This window comes from Pelecanus crispus, chromosome 5 (genome assembly GCF_030463565.1).
Source record: "Pelecanus crispus isolate bPelCri1 chromosome 5, bPelCri1.pri, whole genome shotgun sequence".
Taxonomy (NCBI): Eukaryota; Metazoa; Chordata; class Aves; order Pelecaniformes; family Pelecanidae; genus Pelecanus; species Pelecanus crispus.
In genome coordinates this window covers 40,523,545-40,547,361 of record NC_134647.1, presented here as the reverse complement: position 1 = coordinate 40,547,361, position 23,817 = coordinate 40,523,545, and the positions used below count along the sequence as shown (strand labels likewise).

At 41.7% G+C, this 23,817-nt stretch overlaps 1 protein-coding gene across 6 annotated transcripts in view; it reads left to right on the top strand.

The window, feature by feature from the left end:
• Positions 1-23,817, top strand: part of IKZF2 (IKAROS family zinc finger 2) — a 109,746-nt gene that overhangs the window by 76,857 nt on the left and 9,072 nt on the right. For all 6 annotated transcript variants that reach the window (XM_075710237.1, XM_075710234.1, XM_075710235.1 and 3 more), the window contains exon 5: positions 18,018-18,155. In XM_075710237.1, coding sequence (XP_075566352.1) covers positions 18,018-18,155 — 138 coding nt within the window. The remainder of the gene's footprint in view (positions 1-18,017; positions 18,156-23,817) is intronic.

Genomic DNA, 23,817 nt, shown 5'->3' with positions numbered 1-23,817 from the left:
CCAGAGCACTACTGTGACAAGTACTACTATCAGCTATATGAAAAGATCATCTTTTATGTCCTCAGAATTATCTCACAGTGCAAGCTTGGTCATGCTAAGCCTTGTCTACAGAGCATAATTATCACTGAGAAACCATCTTTGATTTAAAGATGCTGTAGGATCATGATCTTTCAAAAACAAATATACTTTTGGGCTTTGTTCTCGGGGGAACTTGTGAAAAGATATGGTTCCACTCAAAGCAAGAAGTGTTCACTTTTTGCTTGTTGGACTTCTAAAAGTCTTGAAATTCCATAAAGATTCCCTCTTATCTGTAATAGTTATGGATCAATCTTTGACTATTCAACCCAGGAGATCTGTTTCTGACAGATAAGACAGAGAAACAAGAGAAGTGGTTCTGGCGAGCAAAGGTAGATGTGCTGTGTACCAGCCTCGTTAATATCTATCTCTCTCAGGACTACCTATCAGCTTTTTTCCTCCTCCCCCCCCACCTTTTTCCCTTCTCTCCGGGGTGTGTGACTGAGATGACAGGGGAACAGATGCTGTGCAGCTCCCTGCTTCTTGTGGTGCCCCAGTGTCAGCAGGAGATGCCCTGTTCCTTTAGTGCTTGGGGGCTGCCTGTAAATTGGCTGAGTAGAGAAAGACTCACCCACTCTGCTAGTGATGAGAGACACCAATACCATGGGAGTAACCTCGTTCTAAATATCAGTTCACAGCAAGAGTAGTAGGTGCTAAGATTTATCGTGGTATCTGTGAGACAAGTCTTGTGCCTCCTGCTATATCTCTCAGTGGAATGTGGCTTTGCTACGTCTCTGCCACCTGCAGGTCTACCAGCAAGTCCTCCCTTCTTCAGCAGAGAGAAGGGGGAGAGCAGGTCTGGAGGGAGGTTGCACCGTCTCCTTCTTTTCCCTGATCATCCAAGTTTCCTCTCCTTAATGAGACAGCGTGGCAGAATTGCGTGTTTGGTGTCAGGTTAAGCCTCTGGACCCTTGGCAAGGAAGAGTTTTGTGTTAAGGTAGGAAGCCCTGCACCCTAAAATGGGGAAGAAGATGGAGTATTAATGCCCCAACACTGCAGCTTCATCACAAGGGAAAGTTCCCCCGGGGCAGATTTCAGTTCTGCAGTGCAACAAGATGTTCACAAGGAGGGGACAGGGTGTCCTTTGCCCTTTTCTTCAGACCTTCTGAACCTGCTGTCACCTCATCCAGAAGGTCAGGTAGCACCACAGTACTTAGGGGTAACAGGGTCCTTGTTTAGACAGCATCAGCATGGTGTAAGATTTACATGGGATCATCCCTCATTAATTTTGACCATTTTCTTTCTTCCTCATGGGATGCCTGTGCCAAGATGGAAGTGTGTGTTTGGGATGGGACTGCTGATGTCCAGTTTTCTGTCTCCGCTCCACGTTAGCAATTCACATCCTGGCATGATCAGCCAGGTTCTGTCCCTCTTTGTGTTGCCTCAGGCCATATACAACCAGAACAAAACACCTGGTCCTGCCCTAACTGGGCTGCTATTTGGAGAGAAAATGGATACTTCTCCACTGCTGGGTGATGCCAGTTCTTACGCCAGCAATCCTGCTTTGGAGGAGCAAATAAGATGCTGACTTTCTTTTTCCTCTGGGCTTTTATTCTGTCACAGTACTATACGTGGGATTTCACTGGCATCAAAAAAGCAGATGAGTGTGATAAGGCTTCTGCATATAGAGCAGCAGTCCTTCTAAACAGCACGCCTAACCTGTTTTTTAAACATCCAGAGAGACTGTGTTTCTATCGCCTCCCTAGGGAGACGGTTCCACTTCCCATCTGCTTTTTATAGCTGTGACTCTCATCCTGATATTTAACCTAAACTATCCTTTCTTTTGCTGCAGATTATTGCTCTTCCTAACGCTGTCTTCTGTGACTGTGAGTAATTCCTGTGCTCAGTTTACACTGTGATAGGCTGTAGTCATATGTCTGGCATTGATTCTGTTCTAGTCTGTCTTTATCTTCCAATCCTCTCATCTCTTTTTTTATTGCTAATTTTGAATTTTTTGCTACTCTTATTCACTCATTTATGAGGGACCTAAATTGCAAAGTCATTTTACGCTTTGGAAACACGGGCCGGTACAGGTGCAGACCCTTTAACCTCCTCTCTGCCTCAGTTGCCTGTTGGTGAAATCGAAATAAAGAGCACTTCTCAACCTTGTCATGATGGTGAGAGGGCAGGATGCAGAAATGATTGCAAGGCACATGCATATTGCTGCAGTGAAGGTCATGTAAGTATGTAGCAGAGTATTCCAGTGCTGCTGGTGCCCCTGCTGCATAGCATTGCATATTATCTCCTTAGTTTTACTTAGCCTTTGTGCAATAGTGAAATGAGATAATTACAAAGTGGAAGGAATAATAACTTTGTATTGTTACCATAACCACTGAGGTATTATACCCTGATACCAGCATGATTATCTTAGACACAATAGTAAGGTGATTATTAATAACGCTAAAGGACTTACTACTTAGCCTGCAATTTTTGCGTCTTGTTTCTTTTATGAACCCTATCTACTTCATCAGCCCAAAGCCTCTGTGAAGTGGGTTTGTGTTGTTGCCTCATTATCCACTTTTTGGCGATGGGAAAATGAAATAGGAAAAATCCTGTGGGACCCAATTTGCAAATTCAGGTACCTAAACACCAAGGTAGCTTCATGTGAATCACTTGTCTTTCTGCACCAGAACTACTATGGACAGACTGTCAGGTGAGTGTCTAGTAGCTTAGGTATTTAAAGATGCATGGTCCGTTGCTCCTTTAAGTTTAAGCTATAGAGGCCTCTTTTGGCCTTGTTTTCCTTGTTACCAGGGATTGTTTCACAAATCCAATATTTTTATGCTCAAGTTCGCATATGTATGTACAAAACCAGCATTTAAGATACAGCTGTAAACACAGGTGTTGCACGGCCAGGTTCCAGACTGTCTTTGGGAGCTGGGTGTCTTACTGCATTAGAATAAGCTTGAGGGATGTGGTGCAGTGCATAAGGAGTCCTCCTGCTCCAGAGGCAGCCCTCTGAGGTAGCTGCAGTGATTTTTGCAGAACGGAGATCCAAGAGGTCACTGAAAGATTTCTCGTGCACTTGAGATGAGAACATAGTTTTGACTTGACGAAGCCACATCTCAGCAAAACCAAGACCACTTCTTGCACGTACTCTGTTTCAGCAGCAAAATACCACAGCAGATCTAAGGAGAAAAAAAGTTGTGTTTTTTTTTTTCCATGAGAAAATTATTTTCAAGGGCAAAAAGCTTTTGCATATTGCCTCTGAGGAAAGGAGATCCAGCATTTGGAGCTGGCCTTTGTCAATTCTTGAAGGAGTTGGTGAAACCTTTCAGCTTGAGAAAGTTTGAGCTTGGAATCAAATGGTGGTTTGAGGCTATCTTTCACTGCTATCTCAGAGTTGTTTTATGGGGCAGTGTGAAATAGAGAACCGCCACTGACATTTTTGATAATATATTAGTACTTTAAAGTGTAAGAGAGGTATTTTTGCCATCTGGAAAGGAAGCCAAGAGAAACTAAAGGGAAAAAAAATAACCCGGTTAACACCACACCATAGCAGAGCTGCAGAAAGCTGCTACTGATATATTCTCCTGAGCTCTCAGCAACCTGTAATTATGAATTGGCTTACAGCTAAGATATTGATGGATATCACTCAAGAAGGAAAATGAGAATGTCTAGATTTTTTTTACAGTGAACCTGTACTGAACTCTGTGTGACTTTCCTCCTATTTATAACCCTGCATGAAGTTCAAGGAAACTTGTCCTGGAGGTTTCCCATGAGAGGGAACTGTGTTTTTACCTGACTCAAGCTCTCTGGATATTTTCCCATTTTTTATTTGATCTAAGTGTGAACTTTCTCCACCCTCTGCCCCGCCTTCCTTTCTGGAGTGGTTAGAGAGGTTGATTACAGCCAGGATTACACAAGAGATGCCAGTTGCACACATGTTTTGCATAACTGTGCTGTGTTGATTTCAGACAGGGTGCCCCAAGTTCCCTCTGTGCCTTGCAACAGAGGAAAGTCAAGATCTCTATCTTCATTCCTGAAGCTGGAGAAATGCTGTTGAGGCCCTGCCTGTTGAAACTTTGACAAAGAGCACCTGGCTGGGATGCTCCCCAACCACACAGTTATCTGTACACTGCAAAGCACTCTATTTTGGAAAAGCATCTACTTAAAGGTTGTTCGTTCTTTTGTATTAAATATGCAAGGGTTGCTGTACCTCCGTGGGAAGTGCTATGAGGGGTCAGTGGGGCAGTGTCATTCACTAGGATTTTCAATGTAAGGCAACAGAGTTCCCTGGGATGCTGCTGCTGCCCTGAGACAAATCCTGCCCAGAACGCCAGCTAATCTTTATGAAGGATGGGGAATGTGCTCCCCAAGCACATGTCCTTTCCCTCCCTTCCAGTGAGACAAGCGTGAATGCTCTCACATGCTCTGAGATGGTTGAGGTCCCATGGTGAGGATCCTGACCAGAAAATTAAGACAAGCTCATCCTAGTGCTGATTTTGGGGCCAGTTCACCATGGCTCTTATCTTCGAAAGCACTGAGGTCTGCTTAATTTTGGCAAGAACTAGGAGCTTTGACAGTCTGGGCGTTAGCCTGTGTTTCTGTTCCTTTTGCTGGAAAATAGGTACTTTCTTCCTCCTGCCTCTTCAGTTTGAAGTGGAAGTCTACGACAGCACAGAGTCTCCCCCCAGCTGAACAGGACCGGGGCTGTTCTGAGCTGCCTATGGCATGGTACCATATTGTGGGATAGAGCTGGTCTCACAGGTAGGCAGAGCCCAGACTATTTAAGGGCTTCAAGCTCTTCCTAGAAAATAAATTGCATGCAAAGGATACACTGCTGAGAATCTGACGATGAAATTCTTATATAGAAAAGCGACATGGCCCATAGACTCTCTCTCACTTGGATACCCTTCATGTGCATGCATTTTGCTCGTCTCCTTGGAGACAGTGGCTTGTCTGAGAGCAGCTAGCCTTGGCTAGGAAAGGCCTGACATTTCTGGTTTGTGGGATGAAGCTGCGCTGCTGAATTTTCCAACAACCACAGAGGCATGATTTGATACAAGCATAAGCAGTTCTGTACAAGGTTATCGAGTGAGCATCTCTCTCTAATACCTCTCTGGAGACACCACTTGAGTCCCTGGTGTGAAAGACAGGTTCGAAGATCCTCAAGGAGAGCCTAGCAATCCCCATCCCTCAGATACCAGAAACGTTTGCGAAATTTCTCCCTTCCCTTTCCTTCTTCCGAAGAGCTGAGTCAGCTGGACTGGCATGTCTGGAACTCTGTGGCACCATGAGCAGGCAGTCTGCCAGCTGCATTACACACCACATCCAAAGGAACATGTCACCTCTCTCTCAACCCCCTCCCCCCCCTTCCCTCCCCCCCAATCTCCACCCTCTCCCTTTTATTTTTCCTTGTTGATCCGTGTAGGTGAGTCAGAGAAACCTGCTCATCCACAACCTGTTCCTTCTTGCCAAATCCTGGAGCAGCACTCCCAGTTCTTGTTAGGTGTCAGGAATAGGTTATGAAAACAAAAACTGATACAGGCAGTGTACTGGGTATAAAGCGTATACTGTAAATGAAAATTAAATGCATAATGAATGTGCCACTTAGAATGTGTTCCTAATTGAGTGATGTCTTTTGTAGGAGGCACTTTATTCTGTGATTCATATATAATACTAGTTTTCTTCCTACAAAACACCAGGATGGAACAGGGAAATTATTTAAGGCATAAGTAAGAGCACATTTAGGAAGAAAAGCCGTCTTAACTCCGCTGGATTTTAAAACAACCGGAGAGTGGAAAATTTCCAGTAGGAAAATAGGTGGTTCACGAAAGTGGTTTTGAACAAAATGACTGCGCTTTTGATGTCAATTGTAGTTGTACTAATCTGAAGAAACTCCATTGATGCTGGCATGATTCCTTAGAGTTTACACTACTGATGTGTTTCTAACCCTAGGAATTAAAAAATCATTAATCTGCATCCCCCAGATTACAGACACTTAAAAATGAGGAGAGTGAAAGGTGATAAATTGGCCTTTTTATTTACCTTATGATATTTATTTCATGAGTGGGCAGGGAGTGAGAAAACATGCAAGCTAACTTTTCTATTTGGTCAACTGACTCCAGGAACTAGAGATGAAGGAAAGCATAGTATCGTATCTGACTTAGGGTGAAACTGCAGGTGTTGGTAACACTGTAGGATCAGGTCTGTCTCAATATCTATAGCTACATTTCCATTGAGCAGTATCAAAGGATGGATTTTTGACATGTTTTGTTGGAATGAAACTGCTCAGCTTCAAAGAATAGATCATCCATCAGGAAAAATGCTTTGTTTGACTTTTATGTGCCACAGTAAAATGTCCACGTTAGCTATATTGTGAAAAATGTATCCATTATGTTCATATCATTAGTCTTCTACAAGCAATGAGTTTGTCCCAAGGGCTAATGATGAGCCAACTGTAGGAGACTGCAAGTACACTTTTGGTTGAGATGCATGAGATTCCTGCCTTGATCAGCATGAAGTACAGGACAAGTTTGACCTGACTGGTGTACAGTCCCTTGCATAGGATCGCACCATTGGTGAAGAGAAGGTAAAGGAAATTTTGTGTCAGGTAATACTTAACTCATAGTGAGAGACAGTCATTTCTCAGATTGTTCAAGCCCAGGACAAGAATACAGCAAGGTTTACTGCCCGACCACTTTCTGCAGAGGATGAACCTAGAGTACAGGCAAAAAGGGACTTGTCAAAGGCATTCAGGACATCAGTGTTGCAGATAAGAATGAACCCAGATGTCCTAAATCCCTGTCTGCTGAGTTACGAGACTCTCCACACACAAAGGAAAAAAAATATAGATGTAAGAAAATGAGAAAAAGAGATTTTTCTTCTCCCAGGTATTGAGAAATGAGAAGTTTTACAGTCTCACTCTTGATTCAGACCTCTCGCAGAAATCACCTCTTCTTGATAGCATAGTGGAACCTTCAGGATGAATTTTTGTTTGGGTTTTTTTCCATCAAGGAATGCAGTTAAGTACATTCAGAGTTTCCTAAATTCCCTGTTCTTACAGGAAACATTTTTAAAGTACTTCTGGATGTTTAGAGAGCTCTGTTTTGTGTTCTACAGCTTTTCTGTCTTTACTTTCAGCCCAAGCAGTTGCTTTTTCTTTCCTTCTTTTCTTTTTTTTTTTCCTTTTGGTTTAATTTCACACCCATATTTAATTTCCTTTCATTTTGTCTGCCTCCCTTTCAGCCATGATAAGAGTTTCTGAATCTATCCAGGCCTGGTAGTGCAAAACTAATCGTACCAAAAAAGAAACATCCTGAAACCCCAAATCTTTCCTCCCTCCCTCCCTCCCTCCCTCCCTCCCTTCTCATTCTCTCCACTGAGCAAACTAAAAAATCCTGGGTTTTAGGAAGTGCACTGGAACTGTTGTTATTTATTTTTTGTGTTACAAAAAAAAAAAAAAAAAAACCTAGGAAAGATACTGAGGCTAATAGGAATCGCTGAATTTTATTACCCAGAAAATTAATGTAGCTTCAATGGCAGACATAGACCCTTGATGTAGAGGTTTGCATGACAGCACAAAACTGTCCAGTATCCCAGATTCATCTCTCAGAGAGTAAAAGGATCCCATCATCCTTTGAAAGATCTCTTTACTGTTAATTTTTGTTGTGTTAAGAATTGTTTTCATACAAAATGGTCCTGACTTCCCTTGCCAAATACTGTGGCTAACTTTGAATGTGGAGCAGTGAAGACCACAAGTGTTGGTGATAAACGTGATGGGGAAAGGAGGCATCTGTCCAGCCCTAGTGGCAGCAGATTAATTTGTCTTGATGAAGCTCGAGTAAATGCTCTGGGTGTTGGGAAGAGCATTTGGGAGCAGTGAGATGGCCCAAAAAGCCTCATCCTGGAAGACCCTTTAGCACATGAGGTTTTCTAAAGTATGCAGCACAGCTTGGCTCAGCACTGTCTGCTTGAGGAAAGTCCCATCCTTATTTCGAGCTTCTCTGTAACGTTGATGGTAAAAATACATGTTGTCAGGCAGAGAGCAACAGGAGAGGATAGGAAAACTGCATAGGTAAAAGGAGTCAGTCCGCTCTTTTTCTATTTGACCTCATTTGACATCTGTGCAAGACATGACAAAACCACATGCTTGAACAGCAGATCTTTACAAGGGTAACATAAAGGCATGGGACACACTGGTTCTTGGGCAGTAAGGAAAGTATGAATAAAAATTTTCATGTCCCAAAGGAGCCCATTAGTTTCACAGCCTGACCTGGTTTTGGAAGCCAGGTTCCCTTCACTGCTGGCCTTGATCAAAATAAGTAAAAACTCCCAACTTCAGTGGTTGGGAAAAGAAGAGGAGCTGTCAATATTACTCTGCCCATGCCACTATTATCTACATGACAGCTTGCTGCTAATAGTCTGTTTCCAAAACTTTGGTTCGGACAGTGACAAGAAAACTTACTTTCGTAAAGGGAAACTGGAGCTCATTCTTCTTATCTCCTAATATGAGACATAAAATTGAAAGGTGTCAGGTGCTAAAAGAAATGCTTTTTCTCATGGAGGAGCATGTAGGTGGAACGGTGGAACTCATTGCTATGGGATGAGAAGAAACGAGCTAGAGCTAAGGGCTTGTTCAGTGGTTTTACGCGGAAGAAAACTATCTAGTGCTATAGTGAAAGTTAAATGTCATGTATTCTGTCTGTCTCCCTTTGTTTCTATAGTATAAAATAACTGGTAACACTATGTCTGGCACTGCTTGCTTCAAATAACTGATAGATTCTGTTGGCTTCGTAATGCTAAAGGGCTTCTGCAAGATATGCAAAGGGGCAGCACTTGGAATAAATATAAGCTGTAAGCAGCTAGTACAAATTGACTTCACGGTATTACTTCCATTGATGCTACCTACGAATCTGACCCAACATTTACACTTGTTTTACCCAAAGGGGGGAAAAATAAACCCAAAACAAACAAAAGCACTTCTCAAGGGAGTGTTTGTCCAGCAGCATTCCTGACCGAGGTACCCACACCCTGCGCTGCGTGTGTGAGCTGTTCCTCTCCGCCTGCAGTCAGTCACTGCGGAGCTCAGCTTGCAGTGACGTGTGGATCTCCAGTCACCTCCTTAAATTCCTGCAGAGTTGTGGCACTGACAGGGAGTGGACGGGACAGGGCAGAGAAGAACAACAGACAGACCTAAACTTGTTTTCATTTTTCCTACTTGCTGTGTCCCAGGAGCAGGGTTAAAATGAAGAGAAGCCGACGACTGTATTTTGGAATGTTTGTCGTATGAACCAATTAACGCTCCACTTATCAAGTTGACTGTAATATAATGTTAAAGGTCTGAAGTGAAGTGGAAAGTACAGAGCCAGTACATACAGTTAAGGTTTAACCTCTGTCTTAAGCTGGTTCCCACCCACATCCAGATAGTGCAGAGGCATCGCAGGGAGGAGGCTCCTCTCTGAAGTCACCTCTCGTATTCGTTGCAGGGCCTCTCCCCCTTTAAAAGTAAGTTGCCATAAACCTGTCTGCCTTTAAGCAATTTTGAAGCTGGCCAGGTGATAAAATGCCCTGTTATTTTTGTGGACTTCCTGGTTTTTGTTAGTTTCTCTCTCCACCAGAGTGCTATTTAAACAGAGTCCCTTTTTATTAGTATTTAACCATTTCAGAGTTGGCGTAAAATCCCTGGGAACCCCACCAGTGCCAGGGGTGCCTGGAGGATTGGGACATGTTGGTATGGGACAAGGGCAGTGTGCCCAGCTCGGTGGCCTCACAGCACAAGTGCAGAACATTTGCACTTGAGATTTTCAGATATGTATGGGGGGATCTGAGAACTCCATTGAACGTTAATATAAACTAAAAATGAGTGTCAAGTGGCATTGGCTGGCTTTGAAGCTCTTATATTGAAAGGAATAAAGGTAAGGTAAGCCAAGAGAAATACATGAGGAGAGCTTCTATCTGTTTCAATATATGTTTCTTGGGACACGGAATTGGAGCAAGTATCCATGGATTTCATCTTTTTCAGAACTAAATGCAGTGTTACATCCTTGTCTGTGTTTTCCTTGATTTACTACATGATTTATTTGCATGGTTTCACATAGACACATACATTTTTCTTCATTTTTCACAAATACATAGACACAACATACAAACCTACAAAGTAAACTGTTTGTCTTCTGTGCTGCAAAGGAAGAAAATGGGGTGTAAAATTTTTGCTTTTCTGTTTTTAATTATTTAATGGGTGCTGTGAGACTGTGGCGAGAGCCCTGCAAGTATCTGGACAGCTAGGGAGATTTCAGTAATTCTGTGACTGTGCCAATGAAACAGGAGTATGTTTGTTTGTTTGTTAAACTTCTGGCACAAAAATGCCACCTACTTATTTATAACCCTTGTGGCAGATCGGAACATTGTTTTATCTGTAAAATCCTGCAGATCAGTTAATAAATAAAAACAATCTGATGAATCAGATTAAATAACAGAGCCACCAGTAGTTGCAAGATAAATCGTAATAAGCTACTAATGTAATAAAAGGTTGCAGACAGAACTGCCTTGAAGGTACAAATAAGGACCCCAACCCCTTTAGCACATGAGCAGTAATGTTTACTGACTTACACCAGATTCTGGCCTGTGTTTTTATATGTAGAGAAGGTATAGATGCTTGAAAGTTTGTCCTGACTAGTGTATTTACTTGTTTTCCGCATGTGTGTGCACGTGTTTCTGCGGTCTGTTCTAGCCAAAATGTAGCATGGATGAAGTCTTCGGAGTTTATATATAATCTGATGTTTAATACTGCTTGCCGCAGAAGATCAAGGGAGGACTGAACGCTAGTACAGTATTTCACTGCTAGCCGCTTATTTTACAATACCGTAAACAACTGGCAGGTAGATGCAGGTGTCAAGCTGCTGGTTTGCGCCCTGGAGATATTTATAGGAAAGGCAGGCATGTCTAGAAAACAAAGGGTGTGTAGGTGCAATGTTTTGCCATTGTTTTACTGCGTGCTGATGTACCACGAGCATCTAGTGGTGTTTCACTGCTAGCTGCGTAGGGCTACTGTAATAGTATGTGGTAGTTGTTGACAGAAATAACTTATTATTGACTGCCGCTGTGCAAAAAGTGAGGACAAGCCATTTTTCATTTGCTGGGAGACTCACAAAATGTTGAACAGCCACATATATATATCTCTCAATAGGCAGTTGATAATAATCTTTACTAAGAGGCATTGGGCCATGAGGTCATGAAGTGAGTCAAGTGCTCTATTTCAAGCTCCAAGTCAAGAAAGTGCTAGTTACCTAATGGCATGTATGTAGGCTTCTCCTGTTGTAATGCTGCATTTTGGTTTTTGAACATTTTGAGGTGTACTAAGTGTCCAGAAACCTTTTTAAGGACATAGCTTAGCTGTATGGTCTCCTCTACTGCATGATCCAGTGAACCTGTCCTTTACCTTACCACCTGACCGCGCAAACCCTAATACTTGGCCCAAAATATGATAATATAAAAAGTGCTTCTAGAACGGAGACACCAGAACTCCATGAGGTCCAGAAATGTATCTGCATCCCATGAAACATACCCCAGGTATTGCTGCCTCCGCTTGGACTGGCAAACATTAAAAGATTAAAGCAAAGTCTTCATAATGTGATTACAGATTTGGTTCTTTCTGAAAATCAGACTGCTTTCAGAAGTCACAGGTTGCGTGCTCAGAAGTACTTGATGCTGCGTGTCACAAGTCTGTGTGTTTGTGTGCTCTAGTAGCCTGGAGCCTTATTTTAGATGTTTACATGTTGTGACTTCTGCATGCAGGTTGTCTTGGACAATCTCGGGTTAGTTGTGGGACTTGCTGTTATTTCTGAACTCTGGTATATACCGATTATTGTGTGTGTGTAATCTCCCAGCCAAAAAAATAAAAAGCAACAAATCAAAGAGCCCCCATGAATTTCAATGAACACATTTACAGTCATTAAGCACAGCAGCAAGATACAGAATCGGAGTGGGAGGCAGTTTCCTTTGCAAAGCTACGTGCTGCTCAGAGCCAGCATGTGCTTGGGTCTCACTTTAATTTTTTTTGTGATTAATTCGTGCAGGGGTCTATTAGTCATGTAAATATTTTTGTGCATGAACCGTTGAGCTAGGCAGCTCTAGAAAAGCCAAAGTGTGCTGTTTAATTACAGTAGCGAACCAGAGGGACTGTGTGTCGCCTCTCTGCAGCCTCAGCCCTCCTGCCAAAACCTGTGCTGCCCCGGCCCTCCCTGGCTCTGACAATTGCTTCCTTGGCTCGGGGAAGCTGGAGGTGGGAAGGACCACAGCAGCTATTATATCCATCTTTTTGTGACTATAGCACACTCTCTTTTTTTGGTCCTGTGTGGTGTTAAATGTCACCAAGCTCAGGGGTATTTTACATTTCCCTGGGCTGACCGTTTCACAGCCTGAAAGGACACCATGCCTGCAAATTGCCTCATATGCCACTGGTTTTTTTTATTCTGATTTGATTTGCTTATTCCTGCTTGATCCTCTGCTCTGCGCCATCCTAAATATCTCCTCCTGCTCTTTAATGTTCACTCACATATCTAATAAAATCACAGTGTATTATTAAATCCTTAATTTCTCAGTAGAGATACGGGCTGTATTTTTCTGTGTCTACCTACTTGTGTGAGCTTCACCAAATTAGCCTCTGTGCATCTTGCAAAGTGCATGAATTCATTTACATGCTGTGAAGAAGGGAATTATTACCTTAATCATACGTATGAATAATTGAAGCACAGGAAATCAGAATAACTTGCCTGCAGTCACAAAATTTGTAGTGTAACTAAGAGTTGAACCCTACGCTCCCTAGTCCCAACCCAGTGCCTTAATCATATTTCCTACCTCTGTGTTAAAACTGATCGTACTGTGATAAGTCCCGTTCAAGGCAAAGGGCTGCTTTGTGGTAGGCACTGTGTAACTGCAGAACAGCTCCCCTCTCCCAGGCAGCTTCCAGTTTTAGGGAAGAAAGAAGAAATGATAAGTTAATACTAGTTATGATCATGATAGACAGTTCTGCAGCCTCACTGATAGGTGTAAGTATCAGCCCAAAAGAACATTTTAACTTCTTCGATGCTGCTTCAGAAAACTTCAGTTGGAGAGTACTGGGGTTTTCTCCAGCTCTGGGGTGCTAGGGGCCAATCTGGGAGTTCAGATTTTACAGAAATAAGTCACGCTTGGAGCACTCCTGTCAGAGGGACTTCCTCAGACTGAAAGAAGCTATGTCAGATGGCCACTTAGTTCAGGAATCTTGGCTGGCTTCCCTTCCAAGGCACTCATGGGGCAATAAGGCAAAAATAATAAAAGTCTGGTACAAGCGCGGTGCAAAGTCTCTAGTCCTGGGATTGGGCTGACATACATCACACGGCCGTAGTAATGCGCTTTCCTGCATGAGCTGGTCACGTTAGTGGTGGAGCTGTTGCAGGGACTCGGGACATGGGCAGGTGGATGGGAAGGAGTTCTGCTCTGTGCTGCTGCAGAGGAGATCGTGGTACCCAAAACAGGGGGGTGTGGGAGTAGTTAATCTTGACTGCTGAAACCAGTGCGTGTTTTGTCATTGTCTTAATGGAGACAGGATTTTAGCTCAGCGAAGTGTATCGTTGTTCTTAACCTGTTCTGTAAGCCTTTCTCATGTTTTATGCTTATGGCAAGGTATTACCTGGGATGCCTTGTTATTTCCCTTTGATTTACTTTATATTCTGCTATGCACTCCCATCTCTTTTGAGAACAAAATGCTGCATGAATGCCTTACAGGCTCTTTCTCTTTCACTGACCTTTTTTTATGACTTTAAAGAAGTTTCCCTAGGCCCAAGTCTGCTTTCTGTCTTGAATATTGACCTTAGAGTTACACCATCTCATTGTCGCTGCACGCAGACTTCGCAGCTATCAAAGTTCACCCACAGGACTCAAAGTATTCCTAACTCGGAAACACCTTGCCTTTTATGTCCTCCTCCTCTTCCCCCTCCTCCGTCCACATGAGTGTTTTAATTTCGCAAGGAAACTCCGTTTCTCTGTGAATTTTGACGAGTGGTTTACCTGTTTCATGGTAAAAATTGTACTTCAAATTTAAATATCTTTTTCACTGTGACTGTCATAATATTTTCCATTTGAGGCTGAGACTCCACTGTGGGTTTTCTGTGCCACATTGTCATCTGTACAAATCTGAGCTTAAATGCATGGAAATTCTGACATTTCAGTAAGAAATATAAAGTGTTTTTTTATGTTCTTCAAGTTAGCTGTTTCATAGGTATGGCCGCTGGGTTTTGCCCAGTGCCCTGGTCTTTCCCAGTTCAACAACAGATCGAAGATTTCTCAAGATTTTGGGCTTGTTTGCATTCACTGTATTGTGTCATTTCTATGAGAATGAGTGATGGTAATTTTTTATCTGATTGCTTACCCTGAAAAGGTGATAAAGGAATAATTACACCAAACCAGGGATTTCCAAACTGACTTTGTTTGGGTGCCGCTACCATTGGCAGTGGTGGCTACATACAATGCTGAATGTGGTGTCCGTGTACCATGGTCTTTACTGAGGATCTCGGAGAAGGCAGCTTCATACCAAGCAAGCTGAGCCAAACTCGGAGTGGCTTCGCAGTGGAAATGTCTCCATGGTGGAAAGAGCTGCCTTTAGTGGGGACTTGGAGAGGGTTTTGGTAGGCTTTAGCACTGTTGAACTCTTTGCCTTTCAGTCAATGGCCTATAGACCAAGACTGTTTGTGCCCAGTAGTGCAAGCCACATGTTTTGGGGGCAAATTTTGACTATTAACGTTTACCTACTATACAGTATTTGACAAAGGCTGAAATCTCTGTTGGCAGTCATGTGGTTTCATATGGTGGTTTGTTATGTGGAACAAAGTATGCTGTTGAGGAGGTCACCGGAATTGAATTCTCTAATACACTTTTACAGCTTTCTATTGGGTAATATGAAATATGGAAAAATGTACACCCACTGGCAATGTTCACATCCACAAACATAAATATTTTTTGTCATTAGTTACTGTGAGAATATGAGGGGAAATTTGCAGCTATTTCAATGACTTGACATTTGTCACAATGACAAGGTTTCTAAAATCCAGACCATAATTGCTACCTCAGCTAGCTGCACCACTTACCAAATGGCTTGTGAGAATTGCTGGTAAGCTGGTAACACGAACTGCTGCTATCAGAACTGATTCCATTGTGGTCTGACCTGATCAATTGCGCTGCAACCCAAGTCACAGTCGCTTTGTGTAATTTTATAGTATAAATCAGATTTTACACATGTGGGGCTATGATGTGATTGCATCTGTACAGCAGGGGGGGACAGAATTTGGAAATGAACCAAAGGGAGTTGCATTCGATTTTACTCAACTGGAGCTCACAAACTTCGTTCTTCGTGATTGTGTCTGAGCAGCTTCCAGTTGTGTATTAGGCAACATGACTAACATTTGTCACATGCTGTTTATTCTCTTATCTTCTCCCCAGAGGAAGGAGTGTGTGTGCTGGAGTATTTCTTTCCTTGGGGAGTTACGTTCCTCAAATCCCATATTGTGTGTAGAAATCGTGCCTTTATCATTAGCTTTTATCATCTCTATGAACCTTGAAATTTGATGGAATTTGGATAGCTGACCATCACTGGAAAAGCTCAGCCTTGTTGTGTGTGAATGCTTTGTGAAATTCTTGCAATGCAGGGAGCAACCATTTGAAGAGTTGTAATGCCAACTTTTTTTTCGATAGTTGAATCAATTTTTTGTACTGCGAACTTGTAGGGGAATATGCTTCTCTGTGCTAAACGATAATATATTTAATTAATTGTAGCTGCCTCTGGAATAACTGAAAGCAATTGTCCCTTTCCCTTGCATCTTACAGTTTATCTAAGTTGCTTGATAACCTGGTGTAGCCAAACCAGGTGGGCTAATTCAGCCCTGCTTCGGTTAACTTAATCCCTTCAATTGCATTGGATTTTTTGATTAGACACCAAGTTAGCTGCTAATAAAGGCATCAGACTGACGGGCATTGATGCCATCTAGATGCATGATGAAGCATTGTAATGGTGATGGTAAAAGTCTTTCCATCCTAGGGAGCTGCCAGTATGTTTTCCTAAAGGTGCTTCCCGAATGAGATGCCTGGTTTATGTTGAAGAGCTGAGGCTTGATCCAGATGGTTCACGTCAAGGGCAATTACTCTGGGAATGATAATGAGCCTCACACTCAGTCTCCACTGAGATTCCCAGTACCAATGTCATGTATGGCAGCAGTGTAAGGTAGTGAGCAAAATAAAATAAAGATCACAACAAGTGTTTGGTTGAAGACATAATACTTTCCTGAGGATAAGCCTTATCTCTAAATAAAAAGAAATAAATCTGCAGTTTGGACGCTTATTAAAAGCAGCTTTTTTTCCCCCCGGTGGAAAACTTGGTTGTGTCACTGAACTGCACACACGAACACACGTTTTGAGGAAAAACAGAAACTTTCTGCAAGTGTGTTCATTTCTCCAAATCCCTTTTTTTGTCCGAGACAAAAATGTTTGAAACTTTTTGACCAGCTCCAAGGTCAAGAAAGAGGCTCCTCCAAAAAAGAGGCTCAAGCTCTTTCATCTTCCATCATGTAGGTGATGTGGGGCACACACTGTGGTATGTGCTAGTCCTGCAGAGGCCCCAGAGAATTTCACTGACTCTGGGTCTTTAATGTTTGGGGCTTCAGCCCCAACGCACGGAGCCCTCTGTCTGGCTTCTTAGTTGGCTATGGGTGTCCTCCCCGCAGCCTCCCCTGCATTTTCCCATCCCAGTGGTGACGGTGCATTTTGGCTGCAATTAGTACAGCTTGGATTTCATTAAGTAAATGGTTGTGAAAAGCTTTAAATATTGGGACAAACCCAATAGAAACATGTGTATTATCCAACAGAGGATGTTCTCAATTTCTTTGGCCGGAAACTAATATTCTTACCTAAGATTTTCAAAAGTCTGGAATAAGTTTGACCTCCCCCATCCCTCAGCCAGCTCTGAAAATCACAGCCGATAGTGTTTTACTAGACTTGCAGTACTGGCTTAATAGCTCTTTAGTTATTAGAGAATAAATGTTCATGTTCTACAAATTTAAATTGTATTAAAAACCTTTATTAGCACAGCTTGGCAACATATACTTCTGGCTAGCTTTCTGGCCTTGGGTTAGGCCATTCTTGTGGTTTCTTAATGACATGCTATGAAAGGAATATACTTTATGAGAATCTGGTGCCAGGTTTTCCATGTATTAAGAGGAATTTGCCATTTGTTCATAATGCTGTTGAGTGAAACAAAAAAAAAATTAAAAATTGGAGTTATGTCTTACATTCATCTGGCTTGATTTTCATTGTACATGGCCTTCTATATTTTCATATATATGTATTTATATTATATATATTTTAATATTATCCGGTCTCTGTGAATTACTGGTGGCAACTCAGTTCTGGCATGTAACAGTGCTGTTACCGAAGTTACTTTCTGTTGTCTTTTTTTTTCCAACCTTCCCATAATAATTTTGACAAAGTTGTCTCAATGAAAGAACTCCTCTGGGCCACGTAATGGGTTTCCCCACAGTTGGGAGCAGAATTAGGCCACTGGGGCAGCTCGTTTTTGTGAAGGCAACCGTTCGTGCCATGGACAAAATGTCTCAGAAGTTTCTTTCCCACAAGACATGGTGACACACAGGCAGTGCTGGGGTGCGATTCAGCTGTTTCGTTTGTTTTCCCGTCTTGTCATCTGTTTATTTGCTTTGCAACCAACAAGTCCGCCTCTTTTTCCTTCTGCTGATACGGCGCGTTAGTGTGAAAAACTGATGGGGCGAAGTACCCGGCGGGTGGGAGGAGGTGTGTGCGGTGGGAAAAATGGGGCTGGGAAAAAGGTCTGGGACTTGAGTAACCTTTCTTAGGTGTCTTTCCATCGCAAGAGTTGTTTGTTGCAAAGGTGTGATTTTTGATAGCAAAAAGTGGGTTGCACGGGATTTGACCTGATGCTCTTGTTCTTTCCACAGTGGGGAAGCCTCACAAGTGCAACTACTGCGGCCGGAGCTACAAGCAGCGCAGTTCACTGGAGGAGCACAAGGAACGCTGCCACAACTATCTGCAGAATGTCAGTATGGAGGCTGCCGGGCAGGTCATGAGTCACCATGGTGGGTGGAAACCGCCTTTTGAGGTCTCTTGGACTTGGAGCATCTCTTCCGGGTTTTTTTCCATCTGTTTTTCTTCCTTCCTTTCAGCTTTGCATCACTTCCATCTTATAGATTGCTTATATTCAGATAGGCAGGAGAAGAAAAGATGGGCTAAAATCCTCACTCTGTCCAATTTAACAGCACTGGTTTTGCTGATTTTTTTTTTTTTTTTAAGTTAGTGTTTCACTTTTTAGTATGTATAAATATGCAGACATGAAAATAAAGCAAAGTCACCTGTGCAAAGTTACCCTAAAAATGAACTAAGCCATGTATAAAATGTATGATCCCCCCTGCTTTCTTTTTGCTAGCGATTGATAATTATAAGAGATAAGGATGGTGGAGGTATTCAGAAGCCATTATTTATGCTTCCTGTAATATTATCTTATATCCCAAAACAAGTGGAGGGGATAGATATAAAAATCTTCAGAGCAGAATGGAATTCAACAGTGTTCATGAAAGTAATTATAACAACAACAAAAAAAGTTTGTATGCATTTACATGTGTTAATATTAATATGTTAACTAACACTGCATGTGTTAATACACATAAAGACTGAAGATTGCCAAAAAAATTGTTGAAAGCAAGAAATGTCAAACTCTGAATTTGTTTTAAAAAATTTCTGTAGCTATTAGTATAGATAATGAGCATAATATCTCAGACTGTAGGGTTGTAGGCTTATCTGTAGCACTAAATACTAAACAGTAGCTGTCCAAAAATTGTTATAATTTCATTCAAAATTAGCGTTTCGGAAACTTTTCTGAAACTGAACATCTTTTAACTTTTAAAAGTTGTCTTTAGAAGTTTGGTACTTGAAGTATTTAAATTTTCTTACTAATCAGAAAATATAAAAATTATACTTTTTCCACTTTGATTAAAAATTACCATATACCTAAGAATACCAAAAAGTTAGATTGTAGGTAAATGAAAAGGCAAAAGAATGTTTCCTCTTTTTTTTTTCCATTTTGCGTTTCATTGTTGAGTGGAGTCATATGGCTTAATGTGGAAATTAATTACATAGAAGTTCTGAAAGGTAATTTCTAAAACCCTAAAAATACAAGCTGAAATAAAAATCTACCCAGCATTTCTAATATGGGCTATTTTTTGGTGGAAAAAAACCACCAAAAAAATTTAAGGAGTACTTTTCCATGAACAATTTAATCCTATAAAGGCATTCTAAATACGTATTGCCAAAATGCTCAGACAGCTCTATTAAGTAATTACTATCTCTGTAGACACCCTGGCGACTAAAATCAACATTTGAAATGTAATGGATGGCTTTAAAGACATTGAAGTTAGTGATTACTTTCTTTAGGCCTGACTTTACGCTTGTAAAAGTCAGTGGAAAGACTGATTTCAGGGCTTTGCTATTTGCAGGTACCTTCTGTGTGCTTGGTCTGTTAGATGGAGCGCTTAGTTGATAGTAGGATTTTAGCCACTGAACTCCATTCCGAACAAAATACATGCTCTTCACTCTACAAGGGTGTGTCTGTCTTATTAACCAGCTGGGTGATGATTTCAGTCAGCCTTTCCTTAGGGAAATAACAGTAGGCTGATATATTTATGACAGCCAGGATGTTTCAGAGGTCGCATTATGGGGGATCTTCCCAAACTCCACTCAACTTCTGGGTTTATTTTTCAGTTATTTATTAAAATTGGGTTTACTCTTATTGATAGAGTACTTCTGAGGAAATCTAAAGCTTTTTCTAAGCTGCTTAATGCTGTGACAAGAAGGGTAAGTCCTTAACCTTGTCTACCCAAAGAAGCTGGAATGGTTGACCTTGTGTTGATTTTTTTTCTACCAACTGAAGTTAAACCAGTACAAACCCCATGTGGACAGTTCTTTTATTTACAGCCTGACTGACTTTGCTTGGGCTTAAAATAGAAATGTTCACACAACCACTTTACTTTTCTCAACAAAATTAGCTTAAAACAGCACTTTGAATTCAACTAGTGCCTCTTTCTCCTCTGGCCAAATATGCCTAAATCTCCCCTGGTGAATGTTTAAGGGATATTTGATCCACTGTCTTCATTAAGCTGTTTAGCAAGGGCATAATGAGGACAGGCAGCGACAGGGAGCTCCAAATTCAGCTGGGACCAGTAATAAATCTTACCTCACATCCCAGCATCACTCCCACCCATGAAGCTCAGCATGGGAGTGAAGGTCATGAGCACCAACCTGTAGAGGTCTGCACCAAAGTCCTTTCTCCTGGGACTATAAAGGCACCAGAGAAGAGTATACAAATTAGTGCTCAGCTTAAAGTTAGGTCCTAGTCTAACCCTGAAAAATGCATTAATTTCCTTCTCTCTCATGTCACACATGGAAAGGGTATTCCTGATGATGAGTGAGTGCACGCTTTGGAGATTTTGATCATTGGTCTATTTTGCATCACATTGGGGTTATGTTTTCCTGACTTTCTTTCCAAATACTTTCTAAGTATTTTCTTCTTGCTGAGTGTTTTGAAGCCTCTGAAAGCATTTTGGTGTGACTCCTGGTCACAACTTCACCCTTATGCACAGAATAGGTAGAGGTGGGGATTTTCTTATCCCTACTGGCATCCTGCTTTAAGGACACAGGTGGCTGTGCTGGGTCTCAACCAAGATGCCCAATGTTTAACATTGATCCAAATTATTTCTGCAGAGATTAATTGTTCCAGAAAACTGGAGGCAGCACCTAGAGAGTTTAGATTTTTTTCAAGCATTGTGCTCAAGTTGATCAGTTTATAGGCATGCTACAGACATCTACTTGGGTGCTTTTGCTGTGGCCTGATGAGGCCTTTAATTTCAATTATCTTTGTCTTGCAGATGGCTAGATCACCTGACTAAAGCCACAAGGGGAAGCGAGAGGAGGGGAAGGAGGGCTAGTTTCGGTGTGTGGGTAGGAACTTGCAAGTCTGCAGGTCTCTCTCCATCCTCTCACAGGGTGCCAGTTGCTTGCTGAGCTGCCCCTCCTTGTGGCTAGGTCCTGTTCCCTGCTCAGCATGACAGCTGCTGCAAGAGAGCTCCCATGACTTCGTTGTTGGCAATTGTCAGCTAAGCAGTACTGGCCCCAGAGGTAGAAATTAGTCTGTGGTCTCCTAGCTAGCCGTGTGTTGGGGGTGAGAATCGTGATAGTTTCTGAATGCCAAGAACATGACCTTTGCGGGAACAAACAGGGAGAAATGCTGAATGCTAGCTATGGTTTACACCCGGTTATATATTCTTCTCCATCTCACAAAGCAAAAAGTCCAGGGAAATTCTTAGAGTGGAGAAGGGTACTCTTTTTAGGAGAAGGAGAAAGAAGCCTAGCCCTAGGCTGTGCAAGGCTCAAAGGCCACCTCCACATAAAACACACAATGGCCTTGTGTCCTTCCCTCTTACATAGTTGCTTAAAACATCGTTAAAATGCTGGTCCCACAGGAGACATCACACCAGGGTCCATGGGAATATTTCCTGTCATTTCTCTGCACACACACACTTTTTTTAAATGGCAATATTGTGAGCTTAGGAAAGGAAATTGAGGCTGATGGAGTAATACTAATGTATACCAGCTGAGACTTAGCTCAGTGTCTGTTGTCTGCACACAAAAGTATTTATCAGCAAAACACGCACTGGGTAATTTTTTTACTTCTTTTTTCCCCTATTCTTTCCTCACTGGAACAGCATAAACTTTTTTAATAGTATGTGTGGTTTCTTACAAATTAAGAAGCAAATGGGACATGGTTTAGTCTAGTCTACCCTTGATTGGTTTAGTGTGGACTTGGTAGTGTAGGTTAATGGTTGGACTGGATGATCTTAAAGGTCTTTTCCAACCTAAACGATTCTATTCTATTCTATTCTAAAAACTAGAAGATAGCCACTTTGAGCGCTATGATTGAAAGACAAATGTCTTCAGGAAAATAAAGACTTTGTTCTGAAGATCATCCAGGTTTGTGTATTCAAAGTTTGGGCTTAGAAACAACATTTGATACTAACTGCAATTGGGAACATTAACAGTGTCAGAGATAGTAAACATTTACATGGGCAGTCCAGGAGCGCACCCTGACAGCTGATTAAGAACATCCCTAAACAGAAACATATTCAAGCATGGGCTTTTCATGGACTAGACACTCAATTTTTAGAATTAAAAAAACCTTCCTGAGCTGAGACCATAAGTTCCCAGCATAAAATGAGTTGCTGTATCAAAGCTAGTTATAATCTGTTAGCTGTTCTTCGGTAGCTCCCACTACCAAGGTAATGAAGTACAATGAAATACAACAAAAAAGAAATTGCATTTACTGCAGAGTAAATGTGTACACATGAGTTTCTGCCAAAGAGCAGCTGATTTGTGGTAACTGTTGGTTGTGTGTGATCGGTTTGCTTTTCTCCTTTTTTATTTTTTTTTTTTTTCCTAAAAAAACCAAATGATGCAGGCTGGGCTGTTTGTCCTTTATTTATGTATTTTTAAATTAAAATGAAAATTAATGTATCTAGAACTGACAATGTGATCTTTAGCTTAACTCTCTGGGTTTCTGAAATATGACATCTCACCTGTTTGGTCTGGTTTTGCATGCAATTTTTAAATGGTTTCAGAAACTAGGCTATTTCCATCTCTCCCTTCTCCCAGGAAATCTACATAACAAAACACATTCTGGTAACTTATTCCCTTCGCAACGCAAATATTGGCGTGATTCAGTGATTCTGTTGCAAAAAAGCCATGCCCTGGATTATAGAGTTGAGTTCTGAGGTGGGAAAAAGAGCTTGCAGCATTGAAGGTAGAAAAGAAAATGCTTTTATTGGTGATGATTTTACTTTTAAAAGGAGTCCAAGCAGAATTTTTGCCTGACTTAGAGAAGAGCAGATGTCTTTTTTAGCACTATTCATTTTTCATGGAAGAAAGGTTTCAAATTCCGTGTAGGAAATTTTACACACATATGCCCAACAGTAGAATTATTTAATTATTACTTAATTGTTATAAGACATAAAAATGTCACTACATTTGGAGCTTAATCAGATGGCTATGAAAGTAATCAGGAGGTTTTCAACTGATTTTTGTGGGCAAGTACAGTCCTACAGAGCCAGCATATCTTTAGGAGGTCTTCCTAGGAGGGATTCAGAGCCCCCTGCACCTCCCTAGGTCCCCACCACCAGCCTCGTGTGTCCTGTACACCAACAGCTGGAAATTCCTGAAGTGGCACTTGCACGCAAACCTGGCCCATTGCAGTGAGGATGGGTATTGCCACTGAGCAGGGTTTCACGCAGAGTGTGTGTGCGTGTGCATGCATATGCTGATTTTTGGTAAGCCAGAAGGACAGTCAGACACCAGTTCCCAGTGAAAATCAACAGACATAATCTTTCCTTTCTTCCAAAATCTCCTCAGTAAATACCTGAGAACTAGTGCAGATAGCTCCTGACCAAGCACAGTATTTAAATAACCTTAAAAATTTAGCCTTAGCTATTAAAGTATTCTAGACCTCCCAGTCTGCACTGGGCATTAATTAGGTCACTCGAACACTGCGTCCCATTTTGTTGCAACATTAGATTCATTTCATATTTATGCTTTTTCTTCCTCTCTTTCACTGATGCCAGCAGGACTGCCTTGTAAATGAGAAACCATTGTGTTTCTCAGGGGGAGCATCCTGTACAAATAAAAAAGCAGCAGAGTAAA